The 27,996-nt window shown below is 39.8% G+C and overlaps 1 protein-coding gene across 1 annotated transcript; it reads right to left on the bottom strand.

Moving 5' to 3' along the window:
* Positions 1–159: 159 nt before the first annotated feature.
* LOC137630893 (dynein regulatory complex subunit 4-like) lies at positions 160–26,307 on the bottom strand. The gene is made up of 11 exons (XM_068362428.1): positions 26,081–26,307; positions 23,926–24,059; positions 23,635–23,757; positions 22,794–22,911; positions 22,484–22,627; positions 18,340–18,600; positions 17,996–18,163; positions 17,686–17,772; positions 16,685–16,792; positions 15,413–15,514; positions 160–569 (listed from the first exon to the last, which is right to left on the bottom strand). Exons 1-11 carry the CDS (start codon positions 26,081–26,083, stop codon positions 417–419), a joined length of 1,401 nt encoding a protein of 466 aa, XP_068218529.1. The 5' UTR covers positions 26,084–26,307; the 3' UTR covers positions 160–416.
* Between the last annotated feature and the right edge of the window lie 1,689 nt (positions 26,308–27,996).

The raw sequence follows: 27,996 nt of genomic DNA, 5'->3' as shown, positions 1-27,996 counted from the left end.
TGTTGTACTTTGAACAGCAGCTTTCGGGGTTAGAAATTTTTCAGAACGTATTGTACTATTTCACATATTACAAATTTATGAAAAAAGTAAGAGAACATGAAAATGTGATAATAAAACACATGCAAAAGTCATGCCATTACTGTATTGGTATCTGACATATTTTGATCTACTGTACTGTATTTCGGTTTGAATGCTATAGCAGCTGGCATGGCATATCAAACTGACTTCAGGTCTGTAAAACAGTTTTCATATGATAACTTTACATCAAAATTTATGATGGTTAAATTGGGGTAAGGAAAGTTTGGTACTTAAAAGAGTCCTTTCCCAGGCAGGTACTTGTTAGCTTATCATTAGCACATAAACCCTCGACTACAAGGTATTCAGACCTTAGATTTCAGCAGCTTAGTTTATGTAGCTTAAATGGATATATGAGGTAACTTGGGTCCACTCTTTTTCTTGGTTTCTAACGATGACTGGTACTTGTCCATGAGGTCTGTATACATTCGTCGCAGGGTTGCAACTTCTTCACGAAGTCCTGCTACGAGTTTGTTCTTTTCATCAACAATTGTCTGTAAAAAATTAAATTCAGTAGGACAAGATAATGTTTTTACCCAAAATAAAACATTTCAAGTGTTGTATGCTCAGCTACTACATACATCAACTATAATAACTCATGACAGTATACTACATTGTAGTACACAAAGCTATTGTCTGAAATTTATTTAACATTCCTTCAAACTTTGTAACACATTTTAGAAACGGTAATGTCTTGTGTATCTGCACTACCCATATCCACACTCTACCATAATCGCACACTTTTGAGTGTGACCCAGTGCTTGTCCAAACCTGCACTGAATGGGGGAAAGTGCGAATAAGAGAGATCAAAAATCAGATTCTCAGTGTATTGCTTGATACAATTGTATAATTTTGTGCTTTATATTACTAGAGTACCATACACATAAATTATAATAATGTACATCAATTCTTATATCTTTGAATTCTGTATAGAGTATTAGTATTAGCTTATTTTATGCTTACTAGGACTGGACTACACATTATTGGGACATGAATTTGGGGCTACTTAACTTGAGCTAGACTAGGTTACTCACCCCTAATTTCCCTTTGAACTTATCTGTACCCCTTTTTGAACCAATAGTTCCATTATAGGAGGGACTACTGTACTTCAAAAACCTAGTTTACTAGTCTGTACAATAATAAATCTTCAGCTTATCGAATTAAAAATCCTAATTTGTTACTTATTAACTATATTAAGATTATTTTCTAAATTTTTAGAAATATAATTTTTTCAGATAAATCTCTTGAATTTGGGTGCAAAGTATAAGTTAGCATAGGTTATGAATTACTGTTGGCTGAGGGAAATCTAGAATATTTATAATTTTTCAGAATAGTAGTTTGGTAGAATTGATAATTTGTTGTGCTTTTGTACATGATTTAACAATTTCATGGGAAAGTTTAATCTTGTACTAAATTAAAAAATTTACTCTACACAAAATGCCATAAAACACAAAAGGAAAAGTTTGTGTCCTGTAATATGTACTGGAAGTAAAAGTCAGGATTGGCCTAGAATTAGAATTAAAATTCCCATTTCATAATAACACTAACAGGCTGGGTTCATCTTACTGATGAGTAAAACTTATTAATACACAGTATCTCCCTGTAGCTACTGAAGTAAGTTATTATTTTCAATATTAAACTTACCCGATAATCATGTAGCTGTCAACTCTGTTGCCGACAGAAATCTACGGTCGGGATACGCCAGCGATTGCTATACAGGTGGGGGTGAACACCACAGCGCCATCTGTGGTCAGGTACTCTAGTACTTCTTGTCAACACCACCTCAATTTTTCCTCTGTCGTGCCTCCGGCTAGACCTACATGGATACGCTGTTGATTCTGGAGTTATTGCTCACGATTTGGTGATGTATTTGCTCTAGAGTTTAGCCTTCGCTATTCAGGAAGCTATATCATTAGCTTAGCAAGTTTTTGGAATTAATTTGATTTAATTTTTTATTTAATTTTGGTACGAAGAGAGTATGATCTCTCTTTCACTTTTAAATGGCCGACCCTTCCCTTAGACGGAAGTGTTGGTGTCGAAGAGAGTATAGACTCTTAATTTTGCTAACAAAGTTATAGATTTATTTTATATCTCTCCGCCTTTTATAGGCCTCTTTGATTAACTTCCTTTTATTATAAACTTATTAAAATTAATTTTTATATTTGTTTATATTCGACCTTTCCTAATAGTAGGCGGTCTTTTCTTGGAACCGAAGTTAATTAACTTTGAGCCCGTCATTTCGTTTTTACCTGTTAACATATTATGCTATTTTAATGTTTTTGAAAGAATTTCTTTGATAGTCTTGTACTGTTTTCAAAGTTGAACTAACGTTTTGTTTTGTCTCTGCAGTTGTTGACGTTCAGAACGTTCAACTTGCGCTCTATCGTTACGATAGAGAGAGAGTCTATCACGGTGTCACGTTGCAGTAAGAGTAAACCGATTCTAGCGTTTTGTTCATTCTTTCTTAGCTTAAATGGTTCTATTCTAATAAAGGAACTTTTTATTTGGGAAACCTTTCAGTTTTTTTTCCTTTAACAATAATATGTTTTAACGATATATATAATTGGGCTCTTCTCTCAGGTGCTAAGTCAAGAGAGAGAGAGAGAGAGATAGAGACGGAGGGAGAGAGAGGAGGATAAACGTTTCGTTCAAGCGGGTAACGTTGTTATCGTTTTTGCTCTTCTCCCTAGTCTCTTTAGGGGAAGAAGGTAAACGTTTCTAGAGTTTTATTCTTGTTCTCAGACTTTATGCGGTGAGAGATTTTAAACGTAGTTTATTTGATCTAGTGTTTAATCTCTTTTCCAGCCACTGAATTATTTATCTTTCATTATGTTTTTCTGTTACATTGTAATACTGTTTTCGCAATTACTAACTTTTAATGAAGGATAGAATTGCGTGTTTCAGGTACAAACCACTTAAAGTTTCGAGTTCAGTGAAATAAGTGCAAACAGAAAATCAAAAGTGATACAGTGATAAGCGCAAAGTGTTACAGTGTTGCGTTCGAGGGTTCGTCTGTTCGTGCCAGTTGTTCGCCTAGTCTGGGACCTCTTACAAGCTCCCAAGCCCAGGGGAGAAGTAATGTCGAAGGACTTATGGGTTCAGCAGGCCTTGATCGACGAACAGACGTTTCCCTCCGTGGTTTCGGGTGTAACCAACTCACGTAGCCGACGTGATCACCCCACCCACACAAAGACGAGAGAGCCCATTTATTCCTCGTCTGCGGAAGAGGTTTCTCGCAGAAACCATGGACCAAATCTTGCAGCTTTTAAGTGCAAGTCGGTCCCTTCCGCGCAAGTCCAACTCCTAGGTGGTGCCATTAGCACTGGGTCAGTTCGGACTTGCTGCAGTACGACAACTGCACACCTCCCAGAGAGGCAAGGTGGTATCGCAACAGACAGTAACTCCGTCTGTTGCCGCACCAGCTGTTTTAGACCCTCAGTTTCAACGGACAGTAGCTCCGTTTGTTGTTGTCTTTCTTAAACTCTAGTGGTCTATGCTGCTGACAATGCAGTCTCAGCTTGCGGTGTTGATGCAGGAGTTTCAGGCAGAGAAGGTTAACACACCTCCTCCTGCGAGCGCTCCTCCACCTCTACGCAGTCCAGCCTGCCAGACGTATGATGTTGAGGTTCCTCAAGCTACCTCCATGCGTGAGCTGCCGCATTGGGAGTTGCCAGATACCAGCTCTGTGCAGCAACCTCCACTTTCCTTGAGGCAGGAGCCTCTTGCCACGCGGCAACCTCCTCAACACTTGAGGCAGGAGCCTTATGCTTTGCAGCAACCTCCTCTACCCTTGAGGTAGGAGACTCATGGGTTGCGACTACCTCCTCCATCCTCGAGGCAGCTACCTCTTGCGGTGCGACAACCTCCACCATCCTCGAGGCAGCAACCTCAACTCCACCTCTGCGCAGTCCACCCTGCCAGACGTATGATGTTGAGGTTCCTCAACCTACCTCCACGCGTGAGCTGCCGCATTGGGAGTTGCCAGATACCAGCGCTATGCAGCAACCTCTTGCGTTGCGGCAACCTCCACCATCCTTGAGGCAGCAACTTCAACTCTTGCGGCAGCCACCTCCACTCTTGAGGCAAGAACCTCAACTCTTGAATGGGCTCTCGTGGCATGGTTGGTTTCGACCTGGCCTTTCATTAGAAGGGGCTAGCGTTCGATCCCAAGTATGAGGTAGAAATTTATTTCTATTTGAACACGATGTTGTGTTGATATTTATCCATATTGACTCATTAGGGGTAATTTGAATGAATTACTACCAATTGTGTCACGTGGTGGCCCGGGGAAATCTGGTAAAACTCGCTGGTGAAGAGACTGATGTCTCACCAGGTAAATCCTCGGACAGCTAGATTAGTGTCAGGTTCAGATTTCTTTAAAAAATCCTCCTCTACCCATGAGGCAGCCTCATGCTTATGAGGAGCCTCATGCTATGCGGCATCCTCCTCAAACCATGAGGCAAAAGCCTCATGCTATGCGGCAACCGCCTCAACCCATGAGGCAGGAGCCTCATACTATGCGGCATCCTCCTCAACGCATGCGGCATAAGCCTCATCCCTTGCAGCTTGAGCCTCATCCCATGCAGCATGAGTCTCATACCATGCAGCATGAGCCTCATCCCATGCAGCATGAGCCTCATCCCATGCAGCATAAGCCGCACGCCATGCAACATGCTCTGCTTACCTTACAGCATGCTCTACATACAGCATGCTCTGCATACCTTACCGCATGCTTCTCAGTCACACATCTTTGGTTGTTGCCAACTCACTAGACTGTCAAGCAGTTTCATAACGTTGCCTTCTAGTCTGCTGCTTTTGCACCAGTGAAACCCTCACTGAGAGAACTTAGCTTTTCTCGGATATGGTTCCTGTAGATGAGAAAGTGCTATTCTCCCTCCTTCTGATTTTCCCTTGAGGACTCTGTCATTTGGAGAGGAGCCTTTAGCTGCTTAGCCTCCTATGGACTTTTATTTAAGCATAGCATGCTTCCAGGGAGGGTAATGGTTCCACTTCAGTCGCTAACCCCGTCTGTTACCACACCTGCTCCCATAGACCTTGAGCTGTGTTGCAAGACATGCAGTCCAAGCTTAGTCCTTGTTAGAGGATTTTTTGTTTACGGAGTCAGTGTGTCACTGGGAAGACGTTCAACAACCAGCAGAAGTGTCTTGTTGTGACGCAGTGCGGCAACCTCAGCAACCCGATAAGGAGTTGTCTGTACGACCCAGACAGTCTAGACAGCTTCGGGTTGTCACTGTACTTCCTCGCTTCCCCATGGTTGACAGTTCACAGACTGTGCAGCAGTACCATGATCTTGTGTCCGGCTCCGTCAGACGACTAGCTTTTAAGAGCTCCCACAAGTCGTCGCTGTCTGGAGATTCTCAGATGGACTATGGATCTGACCAAGGAACTGGGCCTCCTGGTCAATTTTGAGGAGTCCCAGCTCGTCCCATCCCAGACCATTGTCTACATGGGTATGGATCTTCAGAGTCGAGCTTTTCGGGCTTTTCCGTCGGCCCCAAAGATATACTAAGCCCTAGATTGCATCCAGAGCATGCTGAGAAGGAACCGATGCTCAGTCAGGTAGTGGATGAGTCTAACAGGTACACTTTCATCGCTGGCACTGTTCATCGAGTTAGGGAGACCCCACCTCCCCCCCTTCAGTATCATCTAGCGGCTCACTGGATAAAGGACATGACGCTAGAGACGATCTCAGTTCCTGTTTCCGAAGAGAGGAGGTCTACTCTCACGTGGTGAAAGAACAGCTTTCTTCTCAAGGAAGTCTACCTTTGGCTGTTCAGAAACCCGACCGCCGTCTCTTCTCTGACGCATCAGACACGGGCTGGGGTGCGACTTTGAACGGACAGGAATGCTCGGGAACATGGAATCAGGAGCTAAGGACACTTCACATCTATTGCAAGGAGCTGTTGGCGGTTCATCTGACCTTGATAAACTTCAAGTCCCTCCAGCTTAACAAGGTGGTGGAGGTGGACTCTGACAACACCACAGCCTTGGCTTACATCTCCAAGCAGGGAGGGACTCATTCGTGGAAGTTGTTCTAGATCGCAAGGGACCTCCTCATCTGGTTAAAAGATCGAAAGCTCACGCTGGTAACGAGGTTCATTCAGGGCGATATGAATGTCATGGCAGATCGCCTTAGCCGGAAGGGTCAGGTCATCCCCACAGAGTGGACCCTTCACAAGAATGTTTGCAGCAGACTTTGGGCCCTGTGGGGTCAGCCAACCATAGATCTGTTCGCTACCTCGATAACCTAGAGGCTCCCGTTGTATTGTTCTCCGATTCCAGACCCAGCAGCAGTTCACGTGGATGCTTTTCTGCTGGATTGGTCCCATCTCGACCTGTATGCATTCCCGCCGTTCAAGATTGTCAACAGGGTACTTCAGAAGTTCGCCTCTCGCAAAGGGACACGGCTGACGTTGGTTGGCTCCGCTCTGGCCCGCGAGAGAATGGTTCATAGAGGTACTGCAATGGCTGGTCGACATTCCCAGGACTCTTCCTCTAGGAGTGGACCTTCTACGTCTACCTCACGTAAAGAAGGTACATCCAAACCTCCACGCTCTTCGTCTGACTGCCTTCAGACTTTCGAAAGACTCTCAAGAGCTAGGGGCTTTTCGAAGGAGGCAGCCAGAGCGATTGCCAGAGCAAGGAGGACATCCACTCTCAGAGTCTATCAGTCTAAAGGGGAAGTCTTCCGAAGCTGGTACAAGGCCAATGCAGTTTCCTCATCCAGTACCACTGTAACCCAGATTGCTGACTTCCTGTTACATCTAAGGAACGTAAGATCCCTTTCAGCTCCTACGATTAAGGGTTACAGAAGTATGTTGGCAGCGGTTTTCCGCCACAGAGGCTTGGATCTTTCCACCAACAAAGATCTACAGGACCTCCTTAGGTCTTTTAAGACCTCAAAGGAACGTCGGTTGTCCACTCCAGGCTGGAATCTAGACGTGGTCCTAAGGTTCCTTATGTCATCAAGATTTGAACCTCTCCAATCAGCCTCTTTTAAGGACCTCACATTAAAAACTCTTTTCCTCGTGTGCTTGACAACAGCTAAAAGAGTAAGTGAGATCCACGCCTTCAGCAGGAACATAGTTTTCACATCTGAAACGGCTACATGTTCCTTGCAGCTCGGTTTTTTGCTAAAACGAGCTTCCTTCACGTCCTTGGCCTAAGTCGTTCGAGATCCCAAGCCTGTCCAACTTGGTGGGGGACGAACTGGAGAGAGTACTTTGCCCAGTTAGAGCTCTTAGGTACTATCTAAAAAGGTCATAACCTTTACGAGGACAATCAGAAGCCTTATGGTGGGCTATCAAGAAGCCTTCTCTTCCAAGGTCTAAGAACTCAGTTTCTTACCTATTCAGGCTCCTGATTAGGGAAGCACATTCTCATCTGAAGGAAGAAGACCTTGCTTTGCTGAAGGTAAGGACACATGAAGTGAGAGCTGTGGCTACTTCAGTGGCCCTCTAACAGAACCGTTCTCTGCAGAGTGTTATGGATGCAACCTATTGGAGAAGCAAGTCAGTGTTCGCATCATTCTATCTCAAAGATGTCCAGTCTCTTTACGAGAACTGCTACACCCTGGGACCATTCGTAGCAACGAATGCAGTAGTAGGCGGGGGCTCAGCCACTACATTCCCATAATCCCATAACCTTTTTAACCTTTCTCTTGAATACTTTTTATGGGTTGTACGGTTGGCTAAGAAGCCTTCCACATCCTTGTTGATTTGGCGGGTGGTCAATTCTTTCTTGAGAAGCGCCGAGGTTAAAGGTTGTGATGAGGTCCTTTAGTATGGGTTGCAGCCCTTTATACTTCAGCACCTAAGAGTCGTTCAGCATCCTAAGAGGACCGCTACGCTCAGTAAGAAAGACGTACTTAATAAAGGCAGAGTAATGGTTCAAGTCGTCTTCCTTACCAGGTACTTATTTATTTTATGTTATTTTTGAATAACTAATAAAATAAAATACGGGATACTTAGCTTCTGTGTTAACATGTATGCTGGTCTCCACCCACCACCCTGGGTGTGAATCAGCTACATGATTATCGGGTAAGTTTAATATTGAAAAATGTTATTTTCATTAGTAAAATAAATTTTTGAATATACTTACCCGATAATCATGATTTAATTGACCCACCCTTCCTCCCCATAGAGAACCAGTGGACCGAGGAAAAAATTGAGGTGGTGTTGACAAGAAGTACTAGAGTACCTGACCACAGATGGCGCTGTGGTGTTCACCCCCACCTGTATAGCGATCGCTGGCGTATCCCGACTGTAGATTTCTGTCGGCAACAGAGTTGACAGCTACATGATTATCGGGTAAGTATATTCAAAAATTTATTTTACTAATGAAAATAACATTTTACAACCTATTGAGTTACTTTCTTGCAGTCTATTGTCAAGGTTGAGTATGCTTCATGAACTAGCTTATCAATCTCATACAAATATCATATAATAGTAAGGTAAAAAGGATAATTTTTGCCTATTTTAATACTTTTCAGTTTCAATTTTTTCTTTAGAAAGAATATAAAACTTCTACCTTTGGCTTCACAGCATTTAGTGTCTTTATAAATACATTCTTATTGTGTCAAAAGACTTGATAAATTTTTGGTAAAGTTATTAACATTTGTTTTTGACAACAGTAAAGCTTTACATGATTAGTTTCTTGATACGTTTAACTTTCAGGATCTGTCGCACTTGCCAAATTATCTTTGCTTCTAAGCAAAAAATGCCTGAAATATCACTGATTTATAATCATATCAGTAGAAAATGCTTATAGGTCATGCAGTAGGCAATATTGTACTGTATACTGTAGTATATTGTGTAAAGTTTTGTTGGAAATCTCAGATTATCTACTGAAGGCCAAATTCATGAAGGGCTTATGTTGATGTTACTCTTCACACATACCACTTCATATACTATACAGTACAATACTACTTTTTTCAATATTAAACTTACCCGATGATCATATAGCTGTCAGCTCTGCTGCCCGACAGAAAAAACCTACGGGCGGAATACGCCAGCGATCGCTATACAGGTGGGGGTGTACATCAACAGCGCCATCTGTCAAGTAGGTACTCAAGTACTCGATGTCAACAAGAACCAATTTTCTCTCTGTCGTGCCAATGGCAAGACCTACTAAATACGCCGTCCCTAACTGGATTTGTTTTCACAACGATTTGGTGAAGTACACTATTCCAGTTTTGAGCTTTCGCTATGCAGGGGTTTTATCTTCATTTCAAAACTTGAACTCGTTTTGGATAGATGTAATTATGGTGACGAAGAGAGTATGGACTCTCTTTCACTTTTAAATGGCCGACCCTTCCCTTAGACGGAAGTGTGTTTAGGTTTTTGGTAATTTTGCTTATCAAGTTATAGATCTATTTATTTTATATCTCTCCGCCTTTATAGGCCTCTTCGATTAACTTTCCATTTATTATAAACTTATAAAAAATAAATTTTTATGTTTGTTTATATGCGACCTTTCCTAATAGTAGGCGGTCCTTACTTGGAACCGAAGTTAATTAACATTGAGGCCGTTATATCGTATTTAACCTTTTAAGAATTTAATACTTTTTTAATTTTAATGTTTTATGAAAGAATTTCTTTGATAGACTGTTTTCAAAGATGAACTAACGTTTAGTTTTTTAGTCTCCGCAGTTGTTGACGTTCAGAACGTTCAACTTGCGCTCTATCGTTACGATAGAGAGAGAGTGTATCACGGTTTCACGTTGCAGTAAGAGTAAACCGATTCTAGCGTTTAGTTCATTCTTTCTTAGCTTAAATGGTTTAAATTCTAAATAAAGGAACTTTTTATTTGGGAAACCTTTCAGTTTTTTTCCTTTAGCAAATAACATGTTTTAACGATATATAATTGGGCTCTTCTCTCAGGTGCTAAATCAAGAGAGAAGAGAGAGAGAGATAGAGACGGAGGGAGAGAGAGGAGAATAAACGTTTCGTTCAAGCGGGTAACGTTCTCGTTTTTTTACTCTTCTCCCTAGTCGCTGTAGGGGAAGAAGGTAAAACGTTTCTAGGGTTTTATTCTTGTTCCCAGGCTTTATGCGGTGAGAGATTGTAAACGTAGTTTATTTGATCTAGTGTTTAGTCTCTTTTCCAGCCACTGAATTCTTTATTTTTTTTTTTATGTTTTTCTCTTGCATTGTAATACTGTTTTCGCAATTACTACCTTTTAATGAAGGATAGGATTGCGTGTTTCAGGTAGAAATCAGTTAAAGTTTCGATTTCAGTGAAATAAGTGCAAACAGAAAATCAAAAGTGATAAAGTGATATGCGCAAAGTGTTACAGTGTTGCGTCCGAGGGTTCGTCTGTTCGTGCCAGTTGTTCACCTAGTCCGGGACCTCTTACAAGCTCCCAAGCCCAGGGGGGAAGTAATGTCGAACGACTTATGGGTTCCACAGGCCTTGATCGACGAACAGACGTTTTTCCCTCCGTGGTTTCGGGCGTATCTACCCACGTTAGCCGACGTGAGATCGCCCCACCCACACAAAGACGAGAGAGCCCATTTATTCCTCGTCTGCGGAAGAGGTTTCTCGTAAGAAACCATGGACCACATCTTGCAGCTTTTTAAGTGCAAGTCGGTCCCTTCCGCGCAAGTCCAACGGCCTAGGTGTAGCCACTGGGTCAGTTCGGACTCGCTGCAGTCATCCGACGACTGCACTCCTCCCAAGAGAGGCAAGGTGGTACCGCAACAGGCAGTAACTCCGTCTGTTGCCGCACCAGCTGTTTTAGACCCTCAGTCACAACGGACAGTAGCTCCGTCTGTTGCCGTTTTTTGTAGACCCTAAGTGGTCTTTACTGCAGTCTATGCAGACTCAGTTAGCTGCGGTTATGCAGGAGTTTCGTGCGGAGAAGGTTGACACTGCTCTCGTTAGCCTACAACCTGCCACGGTTGTGCGCCCAGCTCACGCTGAGGCTGCCTGCTCCCACACTCCGGCTGCGGAGAGCTCCACCTCCGATGCGCAATCGACCCTGCCAGACGCATGTTGACGTTAGCCGACGTGCGGCACCCTCCGTTAACATGCGTGAGCTACCGCATCAGCAGTGGGAAGGTGGAGTCAAGCTGCCGTGTTTTGTCGCGATGCGTTAGTTTCCGCAACCCACGGCAGTCCCCACCACGCACCACCACTCCGCTTTGGTTGTTGCCTGCTCCCACACTCCGACTGCGGAGAAGGTTGACGATGCACCCGTTTGCCTACAACCTGCCACGGTTGTGCGCCCAGCATGGCTGCCTGCTCCCACACTCTTGTTGTGAGAGCTCCTCCACCCATGCGCAGTCGACCCTGCCAGACGCATGCTGACTCCCACAGACACACGGAGCACTCCGTTGCCGTGCGTGAGCTACCACAAGCTGCCGTGTTTTGACACGGTGTGTCAGCCTCCGCAACCCACTGTGGTTACCGCCACTCGCCCGCAGCAGACTAGTCAGTCAGGAGTTGAGGCTTCCCCACACAGCTTTGGTTGTTGCCAGCTCACAGAACTAATGCACCAGTGCTGTATGTCCTCACGCACCTGTTGTGGTTGACAGTTCAGTTTTTGACAGTTTACAGACTGTCAAGCAGTTACATAACGTTGCCTTCTGGTCTGCTGCTTATGCACCAGTGAGACCCTCACTGAGATAACCTAGCTTTTCTCGGACATGGTTCCTGTAGATGAGAAAGTGCTGTTCTCCCTCCTTCTGATATTCCTTTGAGGACTCTGTCATTTGGAGAGGAGCCTTGGGCTGCTTAGCCTCCTATGGACTTTAATCAAAGCATAACAAGGCTTCCAGGGATGGTAAATGGTTCCGCTTCGGTCGCTAACCCCGTCTGTTGCCACACCTGCTCCCATAGACCCTAATGGGCTTTGTTGCAAGACATGCAGTCCAAGCTTGTGTCCTTGATAGAGGATTTTTTACGGAGAAGAACCTTCTAGCCAACAACCTTCCTACCGGTTGGTTGTATGCCCTGTTGACGCTGAGGTATCCTACTCACGTCCGCCAGTTGAGGTGGTTCCTCCACCGGTGCGACCCAGTGTGGGTTGCCAGTCGCACATTGACGTTAAGCGACTCTCGGAGGTGGTTGTGGACGTTCAGTGTGTCACTAGGAAGACGTTCAACAACCAGCAGAGGTGACTTGTTGTGACGCAGTGCGGCAACCTCAGCAACCCGGTAGGGGGTTGACTGCACAACCCAGACAGTTTCGGGTTGACGCTGTACTTCCTCGCGTCCCCATGGTTGACAGTTCACAGACTGTGCAGCAGTACCATGATCTTGTGTCCGGCTCCGTCACGCATCCACCAGTGCGACCGGATTCAGCGAGTCAGACGTTGCCCACTCCGTTGCCGTTTCCTCATCAGTTTCGGATGAGGAACCCTCTGATGAGGACATTGCTGAACAAGACGATCAACCCCCAGCCCTGTTATCCATCCAGAAGATGCTGAAGAAGGAACACTGCCCTGTCAGGCTGTGGATGAGTCTGGTTAGGACACTGTCATCCGTGGTTCAATTTGTGTCACTTGGAAGACTACACCTCCGTCCTCTTCTGTATCATCTAGCTTTTCACTGGAAAAGGACAAGACGCTAGAAGCGGTCTCGATCCCGGTTTCCGGAAAGATAAAGTCTGGTCTGACTTGGTGAAAGGACTTTATCAACCTTTGAAAGGGTCTTCCCCTGACTGTTCAGACTCCCAACCACGTTCTCTTCTCGGACGCATCGGACGTAGTCTGGGGTGCGACATTAGGCGGTAGGGAATGCTCGGGATTATGGAACTCGAGTCAAAGGACAATGCATTTCAACTGCAAGAAGCTACTGGCAGTACGTCTGACCTGGAAAAGCTTCAGGTCTCTCCTTCAAGGCAAAGTGGTGGAGGTGAACACGGACAACACCCTGCTTTGACGTACATCTCCAAGCAAGGAGGGACCTACTCTCTGACATGGTACGAGTTCGCAAGAGACCTCCTCTCCTGTTCAACAGGTCTAGACTTTTCACTAGTAACGAGGTTCATCCAAGGCAACTTGAATGTCATAGCAGATTGTCTCAGTAGGAAGGGACAAATAATTCCAACATATTGGACCCTCCACAAGGATGTATGCAAGAGCCTTTGGGCCACCTGGGGCCAGCCAACCATAGATCTCTTCGCAACCTCGATGACCAAGAGGCTCCCAATACTTTGCTCACCTATCCCGGACCCAGCAGTAGTTCATATAGATGCCTTTCTACTAGATTGGTCACATCTAGATCTATATGCATTCCCTCCGTTCTAGATTGTCAACAAGGTACTGCAGAAGTTCGCCTCTCACGAAGGGACAAAGTTGACGCTAGTTGCTTCCCTCTGGCCTGCGAGAGAATAACTCACCGAGGTACTTCGATGGCTAGTAGACGTTCCCAGAACACTTCCCCTAAGGGTGGACCTGCTACGTCTGCCACGCGTAAAGAAGGTACTCCAAGGCCTCCACGCTCTTCGTCTGACTGCCTTCAGACTATCGAAAGACTCTCGAGAACTAGAGGTTTTTCGAAGGAGGCAACCAGAGCGATTGCTAGAGCAAGGAGAACATCCACCCTTAGAGTCTACCAATCGAAGTGGGAAATCTTCCGAAACTGGTGCAAGTCAGTATCCGTATCCTCGACCAGTACCTCTGTAACTCAAATAGCTGACTTCCTCTTATATCTGAGGAAAGAACGATCTCTTTCAGCTCCCACTATCAAGGGTTACAGTAGCATGTTGGCATCAGTCTTCCGTCACAGAGGCTTAGATCTTTCCAACAATAAAGATCTACAGGACCTCCTTAAGTCTTTTGAGACCACGAAGGAGCGTCGTTTGGTTACACCTGGTTGGAATTTAGACGTGGTTCTAAGATTCCTTTTGTCAGACAGGTTCGAACCGCTTCAATCAGCCTCCCTGAAAGATCTCACCTTTAAGACTCTTTTCCTGATATGCTTAACCACAGCTAAAAGAGTCAGTGAGATTCATGCCTTCAGCAAGAACATCGGATTCTCATCCGAAACGGCTACATGTTCTACAACTTGGTTTTCTAGCCAAACACGAGCTGCCTTCTCGGCCTTGACCAATATCGTTCGATATTTAAACTTATCGTATGGTTGGAAATGAACTAGAAAGAGTATTATGTCCTGTAAGAGCTCTTAAGTTCTATTTTAAAAACCTTTACGAGGCCCGTCTGAAGCTTTATGGTGTTCAGTTAAGAATCCATCTTTGCCTATGTCAGAGAATTCTTTATCCTATTTTATCAGACTGTTAATACGAGAAGCTCATTCCCTTCTGAATGAGGAAGACCAAGCTTGGCTGAAGGTAAGGACACACGAAGTTAGAGCTGTCGCAACTTCCGTGGCCTTTAAACAAAATAGATCTCTGCAAAGTATATTCGACGCAACCTATTGGAATAGCAAATCAGTGTTCGCGTCTTTTATCTTAAGAATGTCCAGTCTCTTTACGAGAACTGCTACACTCTGGGACCATTCGTAGCAACGAGTGCAGTAGTGGTGGGGGCTCCACCACTACAATTCCCTAATTCCAGAACCTTTTTAATCTTTCTCTTGAAATATTTTTGGGTTGTCCGGAAGGCTAAGAAGCCTTTCGCATCCTACTTGATTTGGCGGGTGGTCAAAATCATTTCTTGAGAAGCGCCTAGATTAGAGGTTTTGATGAGGACCTTTAGTATGGGTTGCAACCCTTCATACTTCAGCTCCTAGGAGTCGCTCAGCATCCTATGAGGATCGCGAGCCTCAGTAAGGAAGACGTACTTAAAAAGGCAGAGTAATTGTTCAAGTCGTCTTCCTTACCAGGTACTTATTTATTTTATGCTTGTTATTTTGAATAACTGCTAAAATGAAATACGGAATGCTTAGCTCATAATGTCAACATGTAATGCTGGTCTCTACCCACCCCCCTGGGTGTGAATCAGCTATATGATCATCGGGTAAGTTTAATATTGAAAAATGTTATTTTCCTTAGTAAAATAAATTTTTGAATATACTTACCCGATGATCATAAATTAAAGGACCCACCCTTCCTCCCCAATAGAGACCCAGTGGACAGAGGAGAAAATTGGTTCTTGTTGACATCGAGTACTTGAGTACCTACTTGACAGATGGCGCTGTTGATGTACACCCCCACCTGTATAGCGATTGCTGGCGTATTCTGCCCGTAGGTTTTTTCTGTCGGGCAGCAGAGCTGACAGCTATATGATCATCGGGTAAGTATATTCAAAAATTTATTTTACTAAGGAAAATAACATATTTTTATGTGAAATACATACAGTACTTTAATATATTTCAAGATGAATATCTATTCAATACAGTTCTTAAGCTTACCTCTAATTGATGGCTGACATGACTAAAGGATGCTGGGTCCAAATTAGCTGCGGACAGTACTTCGGAAAGAACTGCTTCTTTCTTTTCCAGGTGTTCCGATACCTTCCAGAAATTTTATGAAATTAAAAAATAGAATTAACATAAAACAAATAAAGGTTTTTTTCCAGTTAACTAATGCATTCTGTAAAAATCCTCTCATTTAGTACAGTGTCACATGTAATCATGGGATTCAGGTTTTTCATAACTATAAACTCGCAGTTTGACCATGAACTAATTCTTTATCCGAACACCCATTTGTAACAGTTTTTACTAAATACGTTAATTTATGAAATTAATATTTGTAGAGTATATTTCATTGTGAAGATATATGAGAGATATTGTGGCAATGTATAGAGATGATGTTTGATGAACTGCTAAGTAAATAAGACAATTTCATTTAGATAACTTATAATAGCAGTATAAATTCCATTTCTTATTAAATATAGCTGTTCTCTAGTGTAATACTGTATTTTATAAAGAACAAGTACAAGTATAGAAATTATGATAAGATGTTGCAGGACAGAAAAAAAACCTGACTTGCATAAAACAGTCTACTGTATATTCAAAGCTACAATGGTTCATTTACCTACGCCAGGGACTGTCTATGCAACGTTGATAAAATGTACTGTACTATAAATAACGGATTAAATTTCTTTACCTGCCTCCTGTCCTAGGTTAATGAGGAAATGGTGCCAATACATTAAGCTCTCGGCTTATTAGTTCTCAACTCTTCAGAAAGCTTACTTACTTTTACATTATTATGATGGTTCTTTGGTAGACAACCTTTTTAAAGTCATGAGTTTTGAAACTAAATATTTTAAATTGAATGATAATTGTAAATTACAAATCAGGTAAACTAGATATTTTGCGGAATAGCTTTTGGGCTCTAGGAAATCTTGAATGATGTAGAGTACTGTATATCGTGTCATTGGGTCTTGTTAATTTTGCTGTATTTTAAAAGGCCGAACCCCCAAAACATAAGATAAGCTGAGGTTGTACTGTACTAGTAAGGATGGTAATTTAAAGTGTTCAATATTTTTTTTTTATTAATAGGTGACTTTGCAGTCAGCTCCTTAAATCTGGTGGTTGCACAGATGGTGTTGAAGTAAATGTAGGGATCTACAACTGAATGATTTTACTTGGCACTCATATAGTACTGTACTACCAAAGGTTTAACTTTAACCTTAACAAATACCATTTTCAAGTTTATAAACTTAGATTGTTATAAATTACCTGATTAAGCCTTTTCTCTAAGACAACGTTACGTAATTCACTTCGCTGTTGTACTTCTCCAACTACTCCAACAAAGTGATCATACAGCTCTTTCCTCTCTTGCTCAATCTGAGAAGAAAAGTAATTATCACTGAGCAACTGTATAAAACAAGACATGAATGCACTGAAAATGCTTCATAAGATGCACAATACTGTTAAAACAATTTGGAGAGCAAAAATATCAGTGTTGGGCATTCTGTACAGCAATTGCATAATGAAAGTACTGTAAATCAGTTTTATGAATTTGGGCCATAAGGGCCGGGGAGGCTATTCAATGCTGGCATGCAGCTGGTGGGAAAACATATCAGTTGTGTAAGAAGTAAAAGAGAGGTTGGAATGTTAAGATGGAAGAAAGGAAAATGGAACAAAGGCAATGAAGAAGACTTGAAAGTAATTGCCGCCAGAGGCCCAGGGGATGATGTAAAGACCCTTAAACAATGCTACAGTACACCGTATGAGGTGCACTAATCCTGTAAAGTACAGTACTGTATTGCCTTTGATAAGGAAATTTTATTTGCTAATTGTAACCTGAGATAATTCAAGTAGAAAAAGGACTACAAAATAATGTTGCGAGAAAATCTAGCAAAAAAACTTTATCTCTTGATATTCAATGATAGATTGTAGAGGAGGTGGTACCAATGGGAATGATTTAAAAGGTTCATTCTATTCTGTTATTTGTAAGCTTAAACTCCTCCGATGAAAAGAAATAAAATACTAGCAGTCATACTCATACTGCATTGGACTAGCTACAGTCCCCTTTCAGTTAGAAAAAAAAATAAAACCTACTACAGGGTGTGAATGTGGTAAGATAAAACTTTGAACTTCCAAGGACTATCTATTAAAATATTTGAAGATAAAAAGTGAGTTACAATCAAATGAACTAAGAAATTTATCAAGATTTATTTACAATTTGGGTATTGACATAAATCAGACCAACCACACAAACATGAGGATTTACTTACTGCCTCAGCTTTCTGTCTTAAGACCTCTAACTCCCACTGAAGAGCATCCTTCTCACTTTTTAACACTTTTACTTGAGCTTGACTGGTCTGTAAAATATTGAAAAAGATTAGCTAGTATGTATTACAAAACAAATGAATGAATGCAGAGTATTATAATACTAAATTAGTATAAGTACAGTAGGTTAAAGAAATAACTGCTTCATGATAAAGATATGCAGATGAGTTATTACTTCATCATGTCTCTGTGCACTACAATAAACAGTACTATGAACTGTATTACCATATTAATTGTGGTAATGTAAACACTTACAAGGTAGCTTTCCTTGTCTCTCTGTGAACGCTGAACTGAACGCTGAGTGTCTGCTAGTTTCTTACGAAGGGACTCTACTTCGTTTTCTAGACGAGAACGACTTGTTATCGCAGCTCCCATTTCCTGTTCTAATTTATGTTCCTTTTCCTTCTGTTCTGCTAATTCAGCCTGTTTGTAACAAGAACTAAGTTTTTAATAAAAAAAGGATTGCTTTAAGAATCATGTGAAAAGGTTGTGAAGTATATGGGGAAAAAAAGGCAAAGCAAAATTATTTTGCATCATTATTTAATGAGTAATGGCTTATCACAAACACTTAGTAACATACTGTACTGATCTGTACAAACCTTGAGTTCTGTGATGAGCTTTAAATTAGTTGCCGTTATATCTGAGTAATATTTCTTCATTTCTGTGAATGTCTTCTCATTATTAGCCATAATGGTAGACAAAAACTTGTTCTTCTTTTCTTCCTGTGCAACAATTTCTGTTTTTCTCTTCAACTCGAGCTGGTTTTGAAGAGCTTTAAGCCTCTTCACTGACTTAGCCTCCATTGCAGCAGCCTCAGATTCAAATTCACTGCGTAAAGAATCTAGTGCTTTGCTATTTTCCTGAAAAATAAAGACTCAGCATTGTTAAACTGGATAAGATGAAATCTTGCAACGGTAAACGTCGGACTCGATTTCAAAGAATGAGTACAATATAAGGATTAACTTTAAAAATAAAGACTCGGAATAGGTATTTATTTAAGGTTTCTTGTATACTGAAACTCATCATAAATTATGAAATATTTTTGCTGAATTACTTTTACTAGGCCTAAATTCACAAAGTTCATATAAATTGCAGACTTATATGTTTATTTCCTTTTACTATGTCAATCACACCTGGTCAAAATCAGAAGGAATGACTAAATTCAACAAGGAAAGTGAAAGTTATGATGGGTGAAGAATCTTCCATTTGGAAGTTGCAAGTCTCATTGGTTGAGAACAGTCATTTCTCTTAGTGTGGTCAATGCCAGCTATGTTCTGTAGCCCCATATTTGCAATATACTTCAGCATCTTCAATGTTAAGGTATGTATTTTGAATTTGTAGTACAGTTGTTTGGCCAATTCTCCAAAGTTTATTGATGTAAGTCTGAAATAACATACAATGACTAAAGACCAAGTAGACATGGTGACAAAAGACTGTTTATATGTTTTTGATCTGATGTGTGATTGCAATATAGTAAATAACTTTACCTCTTTGTATCCATTCCCATTTTTTTCATAAAGGTACAGCTACATTCCTTACTTTAATCTTTATATTTGTACTGTATATGATTTCATTTGTACATTCTATAAACCAGGAAGATTGAGTAATGAATGTTAGTTTTAATGATTAAATATTAAATGTGGTTTAAAAATTAACGTGTGTCGCTACCTAGAATTATCAAAACAGACAATTATAATACTGTACTCAACTTGGGAGCAGGGATCTCCAAAACGTCTGACATCTTTAAAAACACCAAAACACAAAGCTATGAAAACAACACGTCCGAATCTCACTGGTACTAGAAAAGGAATGAGGGAAGAAGCATGGGTAGTGGTAGGGGTGGGCGGTGGGTTAGTCGTAGTAGAGCGCAGTACTTGGATGTAGAACGGCACCTCGTAGTATCGGGGGATATTGAGGAAGGAGAGGACTAATTGGTAAGGGACCTCTGGTAGTGGTTCTAACACGCCCCAGTTACTATACCGACACTCTATTAGAGTGAGCGAGCTGGGTTTATTCCTGGCATTCCATGCAACTTTTTCTCTGGTATTTTAGCAGTATTTCTACCTTAGAAATGGTGCTATAAGGAGCATTTCACGGAGCGACACAGGTCCCTCGCCCAGAAATTGATTTTTCCTTTGTCAAAATCCCTTTTATTGTACAGTAACTTTGTATACTGCATACTTACAGTGCCTATTTTGTTTTCCTTAGTCAGAAGCAAAGAAATCAGCAAACATAATGAGAATTATAGTATACTGATTCTAAACTTTTGGTTGTGGGGTATATGTATCCCCAGTATTTTCTACAAAATAAATATAGTACACATTATGGGAATTTGACTTTGTTCTAAACTTGACAATCAGTCTGCAGGGAGGTGTATTGATCCACCATCTCAAAGACAAAATGATTAAAACCTAACATGCCCGTGGTGCGAATGATTGAGAGAAAGGACCTACACATGCAGAATTGATAAGTGTGAGGTCAAGGAATTATGCTATACAGTGGTACCTCTACATACGAATTTAATTCGTTCCACAACCAACTTCGGATGTAGAAAATGATCGGATGTAGAAACGAATTTTCCCATAAGAATACATGGTAATTCATTTAATTCGTTCCTCAGCCTAAAAACCCATAATAAATCCTTAATAAATGGCTACACATAACAATAACATAACTGCATAATATGAAAGAAGCATGTAAAAAAGATAATTATAAAGAAATAATAAATAAAAAATTTGTTTTATTGCCACTTTACCTTAGAGACAGGCCAACGCAGGTGTAGGATTTGCTACGCCAGGAGACGGACGATCGGCGAGAAGGTAGACATGGTGTTAACATGTTCTTCAAATAAATACTCTCTCTCTCTCTCTCTCTCTCTCTCTCTCTCTCTCTCTCTCTCTCTCTCTCTCTCTCTCAGAAAAATTAATAGACGTCTCTAACACTAACAGTGAAGAAGAACAAGAGTCTCTCTCTCTCTCTCTCTCTCTCTCTCTCTCTCTCTCTCTCTCTCTCTCTCTTGTTCTTCTTCACTGTTAGTGTTAGAGACGTCTATTATTTTTTTTCTGAGAGAGAGAGAGAGAGAGAGAGAGAGAGAGATTAAACAAAAATGTGTTGTGTACATATGATTTTTAACAGCGTTAACGAGTTGAAAGACAGTTAAATGTAACTTAACAAACAATATCAGCGAATCTGAATTCCTTTATTAACTAAAACAAATATTGATACAAACACACTCGTGTGCGTATGCGCAAACACACACACACGCACGAGGAGACACGATCGGCGAGGAGGTAGAGATGGTGACTGCGATAACATACCGTAACTTACACTACGGAAATTTTAATCTAACTTAGCTTATTTATTTTTTTATTTTTATTTTCATATTTCATATTTTTTACATCTTTTTTCTTTTGATTTTTTATTTTCATCACTTTCAGTGACGAGTTACGGTATGTTATCGCAGTCACCATCTCTACCTCCTCCCCGACCGTCTCTCTTACTGCGTAGCAATTTTTGCACATGTGTGTGTGTTTGTGCATACGCACACGAGTGTGTTTGTATCAATATTTGTTTTAGTTAATAAAGGAATTCAGATTAGCTGTTATTACTTTCTTAGTTACATTTAATTATTTTTCAACTCGTTGACGCTGTTAAAAATCATATGTACTCTAATCACATTTTTGTTTAATCTCTCTCTCTCTCTCTCTCTCTCTCTCTCTCTCTCGGAAAAAAAATAATAGACGTATCTAACACTATAACAGCGAAGAAGAACGAGAGAGAGAGAGAGAGAGAGAGAGAGAGAGAGAGAGAGAGATTTTATTTAAAGAACATGTTAATGCTATGTTTAGAGAGAAACAGAAAAAGAGAGAAGTCTTATTTAAAAGAGCTTGTTAATGCTATCATGGTTTTCTTTGCTTCACTTTTTTCTTTCTTTCTGTTCATCACGCTGGCCCTTCTCACAAATGATCGTTGCCAACAATCTCTTTGTCCTTTATCCCTATCAACAAAAGGCGTTCTATCTCTTCCAGGGTATTGCTACAATGTCTTATAATAATGGTGAACCCCTTTGATGGTTATTTGCTTTAATGGCTGCCTTCAGCTTGATGATCCTCGAGATCATAGGCCTATTCCGGCCATATTGTTTAGCCATACAGTATCACTCACATGCACACTGCTCTCATGTTTTTCTATAATTTCTTGCTTCAATTCTAATGAAAGAATTGCCTTCTTCCTGTACTGAAACTTGGCTTCTTAGGCACCATGATTATAGGTAAAATCAAAAAGGAAATGTGAGAAAAGGAAGAAAATAAGCACTGTTAATAACAGACCAAACAGAAGACAACCACACGATACACACAAGAATAGAGAACTGAGCACTCGACGCTCAATGGCGTAATGTTTACTTCGTGTGTCGAAATAAAATTCGGGTGTAGAGTCAAAAATTTGCTCAAATTTTACTTCGGATGTTGGAAAATTCGGATGTAGATACGTTCGTGTGTAGAGGTTCCACTGTAGCTTCATCTTTTGAGTTAAACATCAATATGAAAGGGTTCTTTGTAATATACAATAATTATCTACCATACAAGAAAGAGACAATACACATGTGTGTGTGTTCTTTTGTACCTTGTGAACAAAAATTTCTGTAACATACAGGATAACAAAAAATTAATGAAATTACCTATAACTGTTCTTCAATAACCTTATGATACAGTACTATAGTACATCAATGTGAAAAATGCTCACCACTTTCATATTCGCTATTATTGCCAAATAATTATTTTCAGTTTCTCTCAACTGAGTTCTTAGATCCTCCCTTTCCTGTGCAACACGGTTCTCCTCTGTCACTGAGTCTTGATGAAGATTCAACAATGCCTGTTCACTTTCAATCTGTAGAACACAATATAATTAGATTTACATAGATATAGTTCCAAATTGCATGACGAAAGTATAGAGTACTCCCTTGCTCTTCTCATGCTTGTGCTGAATACTACATTATTGACTGATAGAGAATGCAAATGTATTTTTTACATTTTACAAAAGAAATCTATATTACCTGTAATTGTGTAAGCGTATTTTCATGAGTGAACATAAGGTGTTTCATTTTCTGCTGATACACGTTTATTTCTTGTTGGTGCTTCTCCTCTGCATCTGCAATTTCTACATCTTTATGTCTGTAATACAGTTGTATACAGGTGAAATTGGAATGCAGCTTTCAATTTAAACTAGGAAGTTCTATTATATCAACCAAAATTATCAGATAACAGCAACTATGAAATCATATTCAGGCTTAAAAATGTGGGTAGCTAAAGAATCACACTGTATAGCGAGAATAATTGCAGAGTTTTATAAATATAGAAATTTTCTTTGAAACAAATTTTGTAATAATGCAATGTTTTTTACATTATTCAAACGAATGGTTATGACTTATTTATATAACAGTACAACATAAATAAGAGGTTAATCTTGATCATTATAACTTACATGTGTACTAATTAGAGTAATAATGCAGCTTAATGGGTGAATGCCTTTTTTATAGATAGTAAGAGAATTTTATATAACCAACAATAGCTCATAATTTAAAAAGTAACATACAGAAATGAACTTTGATAAAATAAAGTTCCTGTATTGTATTCAACATGTAACATTGCATGGTCTTGCTAATGACAGCTTTTCTCCCTATGATTTTTTGCAGTTTTTAAAATTATACTGTACTGTTGCAGGTGAATATTGTACAGTACAAAATAACTTTTATTCACCTTAGCTAGTTAACTAATAGCAGTCTCCTAATGCCTTTTATATTATTTTTCCAAGATGGTACTTTCACAACTGAGTTATTGTGAAAAGCATCATTTACTAATAATAAACAACATCAAATGACAGTCCTGAAGCCTTACCTTAGTTCTGAACGAAGATTTTCCAGATTTTCAGCCGCAACTTGCCAAAGTCTCTGAACACGTTCCAGCTCTGTTTGAACATAGTTACGTTCTTCTCTTTCTCTTTCCAGCTCATTTCGAAGCCTGTGAGCGTGTTACCTCGATTATGCAGATGTTAGAACAATTTCAGTTATGTATTACAGTACTTATGCTGTATTTCTATATTGAAAGTCAGAAATTTTTTTAAATAAATACTAATTACTGTACGGTGCATAAAAGATTGTAAAATTCTGTTCAAACTTTATACAGTACCTGATCACATGCCCTTCCAATTGCTCCTTGCTCATAGAGCTGATTGGAATGCCATCAATCAATGCTTGAGCTCTCCCACTTCCAGCTTTCTTACCACCTTTCCCTTTACCTTTGTCACCTTTCTTCTTTGGTGGCTGGAAAAAAGAACAATCATAAGTACCGTACATCTGAAGAGTATTTTGTAATATGAAATCTTTTCCTAAGTAGGCTACAGTACAGTATAAATATAATGATATTTAATTTCACATGCTGTTATCATTTGCTTAACTTAATTACATTTGGGAGCTGTAAAAACTAGTGATTTATGGTAATATTTTATTATAAAGAATTAATTTCTCACCGAATTGAATAATGCCAATAGAAGATTAATGGAAATCTTGGAATTTTATTCTTTTGGAATGTGAAACACGAGTTATCGACTAGCTACACATTTACAAGTTCACATAAAACGTGTGTCCTTTTTTAGATCCTCATATGACTTTTTTAATTTTCTAAATTCTCATTATACTCTTAATAAGCCCCTACACACTTTTCAGGGGGAACAACTCACATGCACAAGAACATTATACTTGTGCATTCTATTCTTTTCATCTAATGCAACTATTGTCCATTTCATAACATTTTAACCAGATAAAGCTTTACAAATTTTCACAGCAAAGTTCCTCGATGCCTTCACAGCCCTCAAAATTCTTCCATGACTCTCTTGCCTAAAGGCCAGTTAGACATTGAGAGAAATATGATACTTTATTTGATGTAAGTATGTTTTTAAATTTCAAGTGAATCAATGGGGTTGTAATACTTACTGTATTGAGGTGAAGCCATTACACCATGTATGTTTATTTTCCATTATTATTATTATTATTTTTTTTTTTTTTATTACTAGCTAAGCTACAACCCTAGTTGAAAAAGCAAAATGCTAGAAGCCCAAGGGCTCCAACAAGGAAAAATAGCCCAGTGAGGAAAGGAAATAAATAAATGATATGAGAAATAATGAACAATTAAAATAAGATACTTTAAAAACAGTAACATCAAAACAGGTATTTCATAAATAAACTATGAAAAGACTTATGTCAGCCTGTTCAACATAAAAACATTTGCTGCAAGTTTGAACTTTTGAAGCTCTACCGATTCAACTACCCGATTAGGAAGATCAATCAACAACTTGGTCACAGGTGGAATAAAACTTCTAGAATACTGTATAGTATTGAGCCTAATGGTGGAAAAGGCATTACTATTGAAATTAATGCATGCCTAGTAGTTTATAAATTACTTTTTAATGAAATGTTTACACTACTTTTCTTGGAATATGCAAAATTACACGCACATCAAAACTGCCTATTGGACAGGTAATAGACTTGTTAATAAACAAGCTTTTACCTTCCAAACTTAACGTAAAAATATGTTACGTATATCCAATGTTTAGGTTTTTTAGGATACTTAAATACAATTGCCATACTTTTTAGCTAAAGAAATGGAAGTCTAGGGGTTGAAGAAGCTAAGGCCCGTCAGGTAGGACCGAAGATCCAGCCTCCTAGGTTAGGTTAAGCTACGCCAGGAAAGGCTAGGGTGGAACCCCTTAGATACGAAAGACACACTTTTTGATCAGAGTTAAGGGGGTTACAAGGTAGTGAGGTCCCCCTCACAGTCAGGTAGGACCAGTCTCCTAGGTTAAGTTTATCAAGGAAGATAACATTAGCATGTATTGGCGAAGTGATTTTGGGCAATTTCATTCTTTTTCACCATTAATCATAACTTCCATGAATCATACCTTTAATCATCTGATATTATTTTTTCATTCCTGTTCCCACTAGTTTTCAGTTTCCCATACCCAGAATACCTAATATAGAATTGTATTTCCCTCCATGATTATTGAGTATCAACATAGTGATAACATGAGCAGTTTGGGTATTATTGTACTGTATTACTGGGTAATGTAACCTAGGGGAAAAAACTACTTTCTCTCTATAGAAAAAGTAGTGTTTTTCCTAGGTTACATTGCCCTGTAATACAGTAAAATAATACCTAATTAGTGACTAAGCAGGACTTACACTCGGCTAGAAAATAAAATGGTGTAAATGTTTAGCAAAACCAATTCATCGTTTTACTGCAATACCTAATAAACTATTTTATTGAGTGCACAATCATGTATTCTTACCATTTTGATATGGATTTATGACGAATGAAACTGCTAACACTTCCAGATCAACAGTTTGTTGACATCAAAGTGTATGTTGCCATGGAAACCGAGACGCTTTGCGTTACCATGGAAACCGAGATGCTTTGGTTTAGATGTGATATTAATACATTGATAGCGGTATTCAGGCAACATTTAACCTGGTAATTCAGTTCATACCTCTATATATTGTAAGTAAACCCAATTCTGTTAGTTATGGTAAATCATATATTTGAATAATAGGTAACTTCCCAGGCATGCACAATATTTATTCTCTGATAACATTGGGAAACTGGCTGTGCAGGCTGAATGTTTTACTGTAAATAGCACAAAAAATAGTGGCTGATATGCTAAACAAGATTTGGTGGTTATGAATATATTGGAAATAAAACGTTTACATTTCCTGAACGACGAACATTTGTGTAAAAACAAGAGAGTTACTAAAGCTGCCGCTAGAAATACTGTCCATCGTCGAATAAATAGATGCAAGTGTTCTTTGCCAACGGATCGTTAAGGACCTTATTATTGATCACAACTGGTAACATAAACTCTATATCTAATTTATGCTAGTTATTAGCCTTAAAAGTGACGCAACATAAATGAGAAGATTCAACCTTCTATAACCAGGGAAGACTTTTTCAAGGACCGTTGCAAAGACTGCCGGGCTGTTCACATTTATATGGTTCTCATTCCAGTCTCAGAATTTGGTTGTAATGCGGCAAAGTCAGCTGGATTTAACAAAATAACGAAATAGATAAAGGAATGAGAACATTGGGCACAAGAAGATAGTTAACTATCGATTTTCGGTTTTTCAGTTTAGCCACCTGATCCCTATAGTGATTTATAGATAACTTTCATCTGCATCCGTAGCGAGAGGATAGTTTAATCAACCTACACATACACCTGAACTGTATAGGTAGCCTGCTAATGGCAGAATATAGTAAATCTGGGTATCTGCTATTTACAGGTAGGCCTAGTGTCTTCTTTCTATACAACATTATTCACAGAGAATTTTGATTGTTTGGATCAAGGTTTTTAAACTTTGAGCTAGATGAGTTGCGGAGAAACTACCCAATTTTATCTTTTGGTAATACTATTCTAACTATGTACCTGTGTATTACTACATACTATGGAATCATGAGACGAAACACAAGAATCTACAGAGAGAGAGAGAGAGAGAGAGAGAGAGAGAGAGAGAGAGAGAGAGAGAGAGAGAGAGAGAGAGAGAGAGAGAGAGAGAGAGAGAGTGATGTTAGAAGCTTACCCAAAAATTCCAGTGCAATATTAAGACGAAGCAGACAGTCTATTTTTGATCAATTATAGAAAAGGATGTATGGATCACCAAGGGTTAAGTATGACCATGGAAGTTAGTGACGAGAAAACGAAAGGCTTTAGTATGAATTTATGGACAACGCTTCTATTTTAAAGAGACGACTATGAAGCATAAGCTTCCATTACGATAGAAGATGCTACGAATGAAAACAGAATTATTGATCGAAGCAGGTACTATAAAGGTATAAGCTTTAAATTATGGAGCAAGCTACTTGCAAGGAAAAAAACCTAGACTGACTAAAGCTGACACTGTAACAGCATGAGCTCGATTTGATGGAACCACATGAAATAGAGGAACTTTAATGACAGATATGGATTGAGCCTACCTAGGGCAAAGTTGAAACTTATAGAAACAAATTCTATTGTGGTATAAACTTGTTTAGTTTATAAGTAAAAGATACTTAAACTCGAGAGACAGAGTCTACAAAAACAATAAGCTTATATTTACGTAATCAAGAACACAAAGTTACATAAACAAGGACTAGCTTACTTATAGCTGCTGTATACAGTAATCTCGAACTTCACAGACAAGAATAACATTGGGAAATATTGAAGCTGATTTACGG

The sequence above is a fragment of the Palaemon carinicauda genome, chromosome 39, assembly GCF_036898095.1.
Source record: "Palaemon carinicauda isolate YSFRI2023 chromosome 39, ASM3689809v2, whole genome shotgun sequence".
Taxonomy (NCBI): domain Eukaryota; kingdom Metazoa; phylum Arthropoda; class Malacostraca; order Decapoda; family Palaemonidae; genus Palaemon; species Palaemon carinicauda.
Note: the sequence above shows the minus strand (reverse complement) of the source record. Positions and strands in the feature narration are given on the sequence as shown.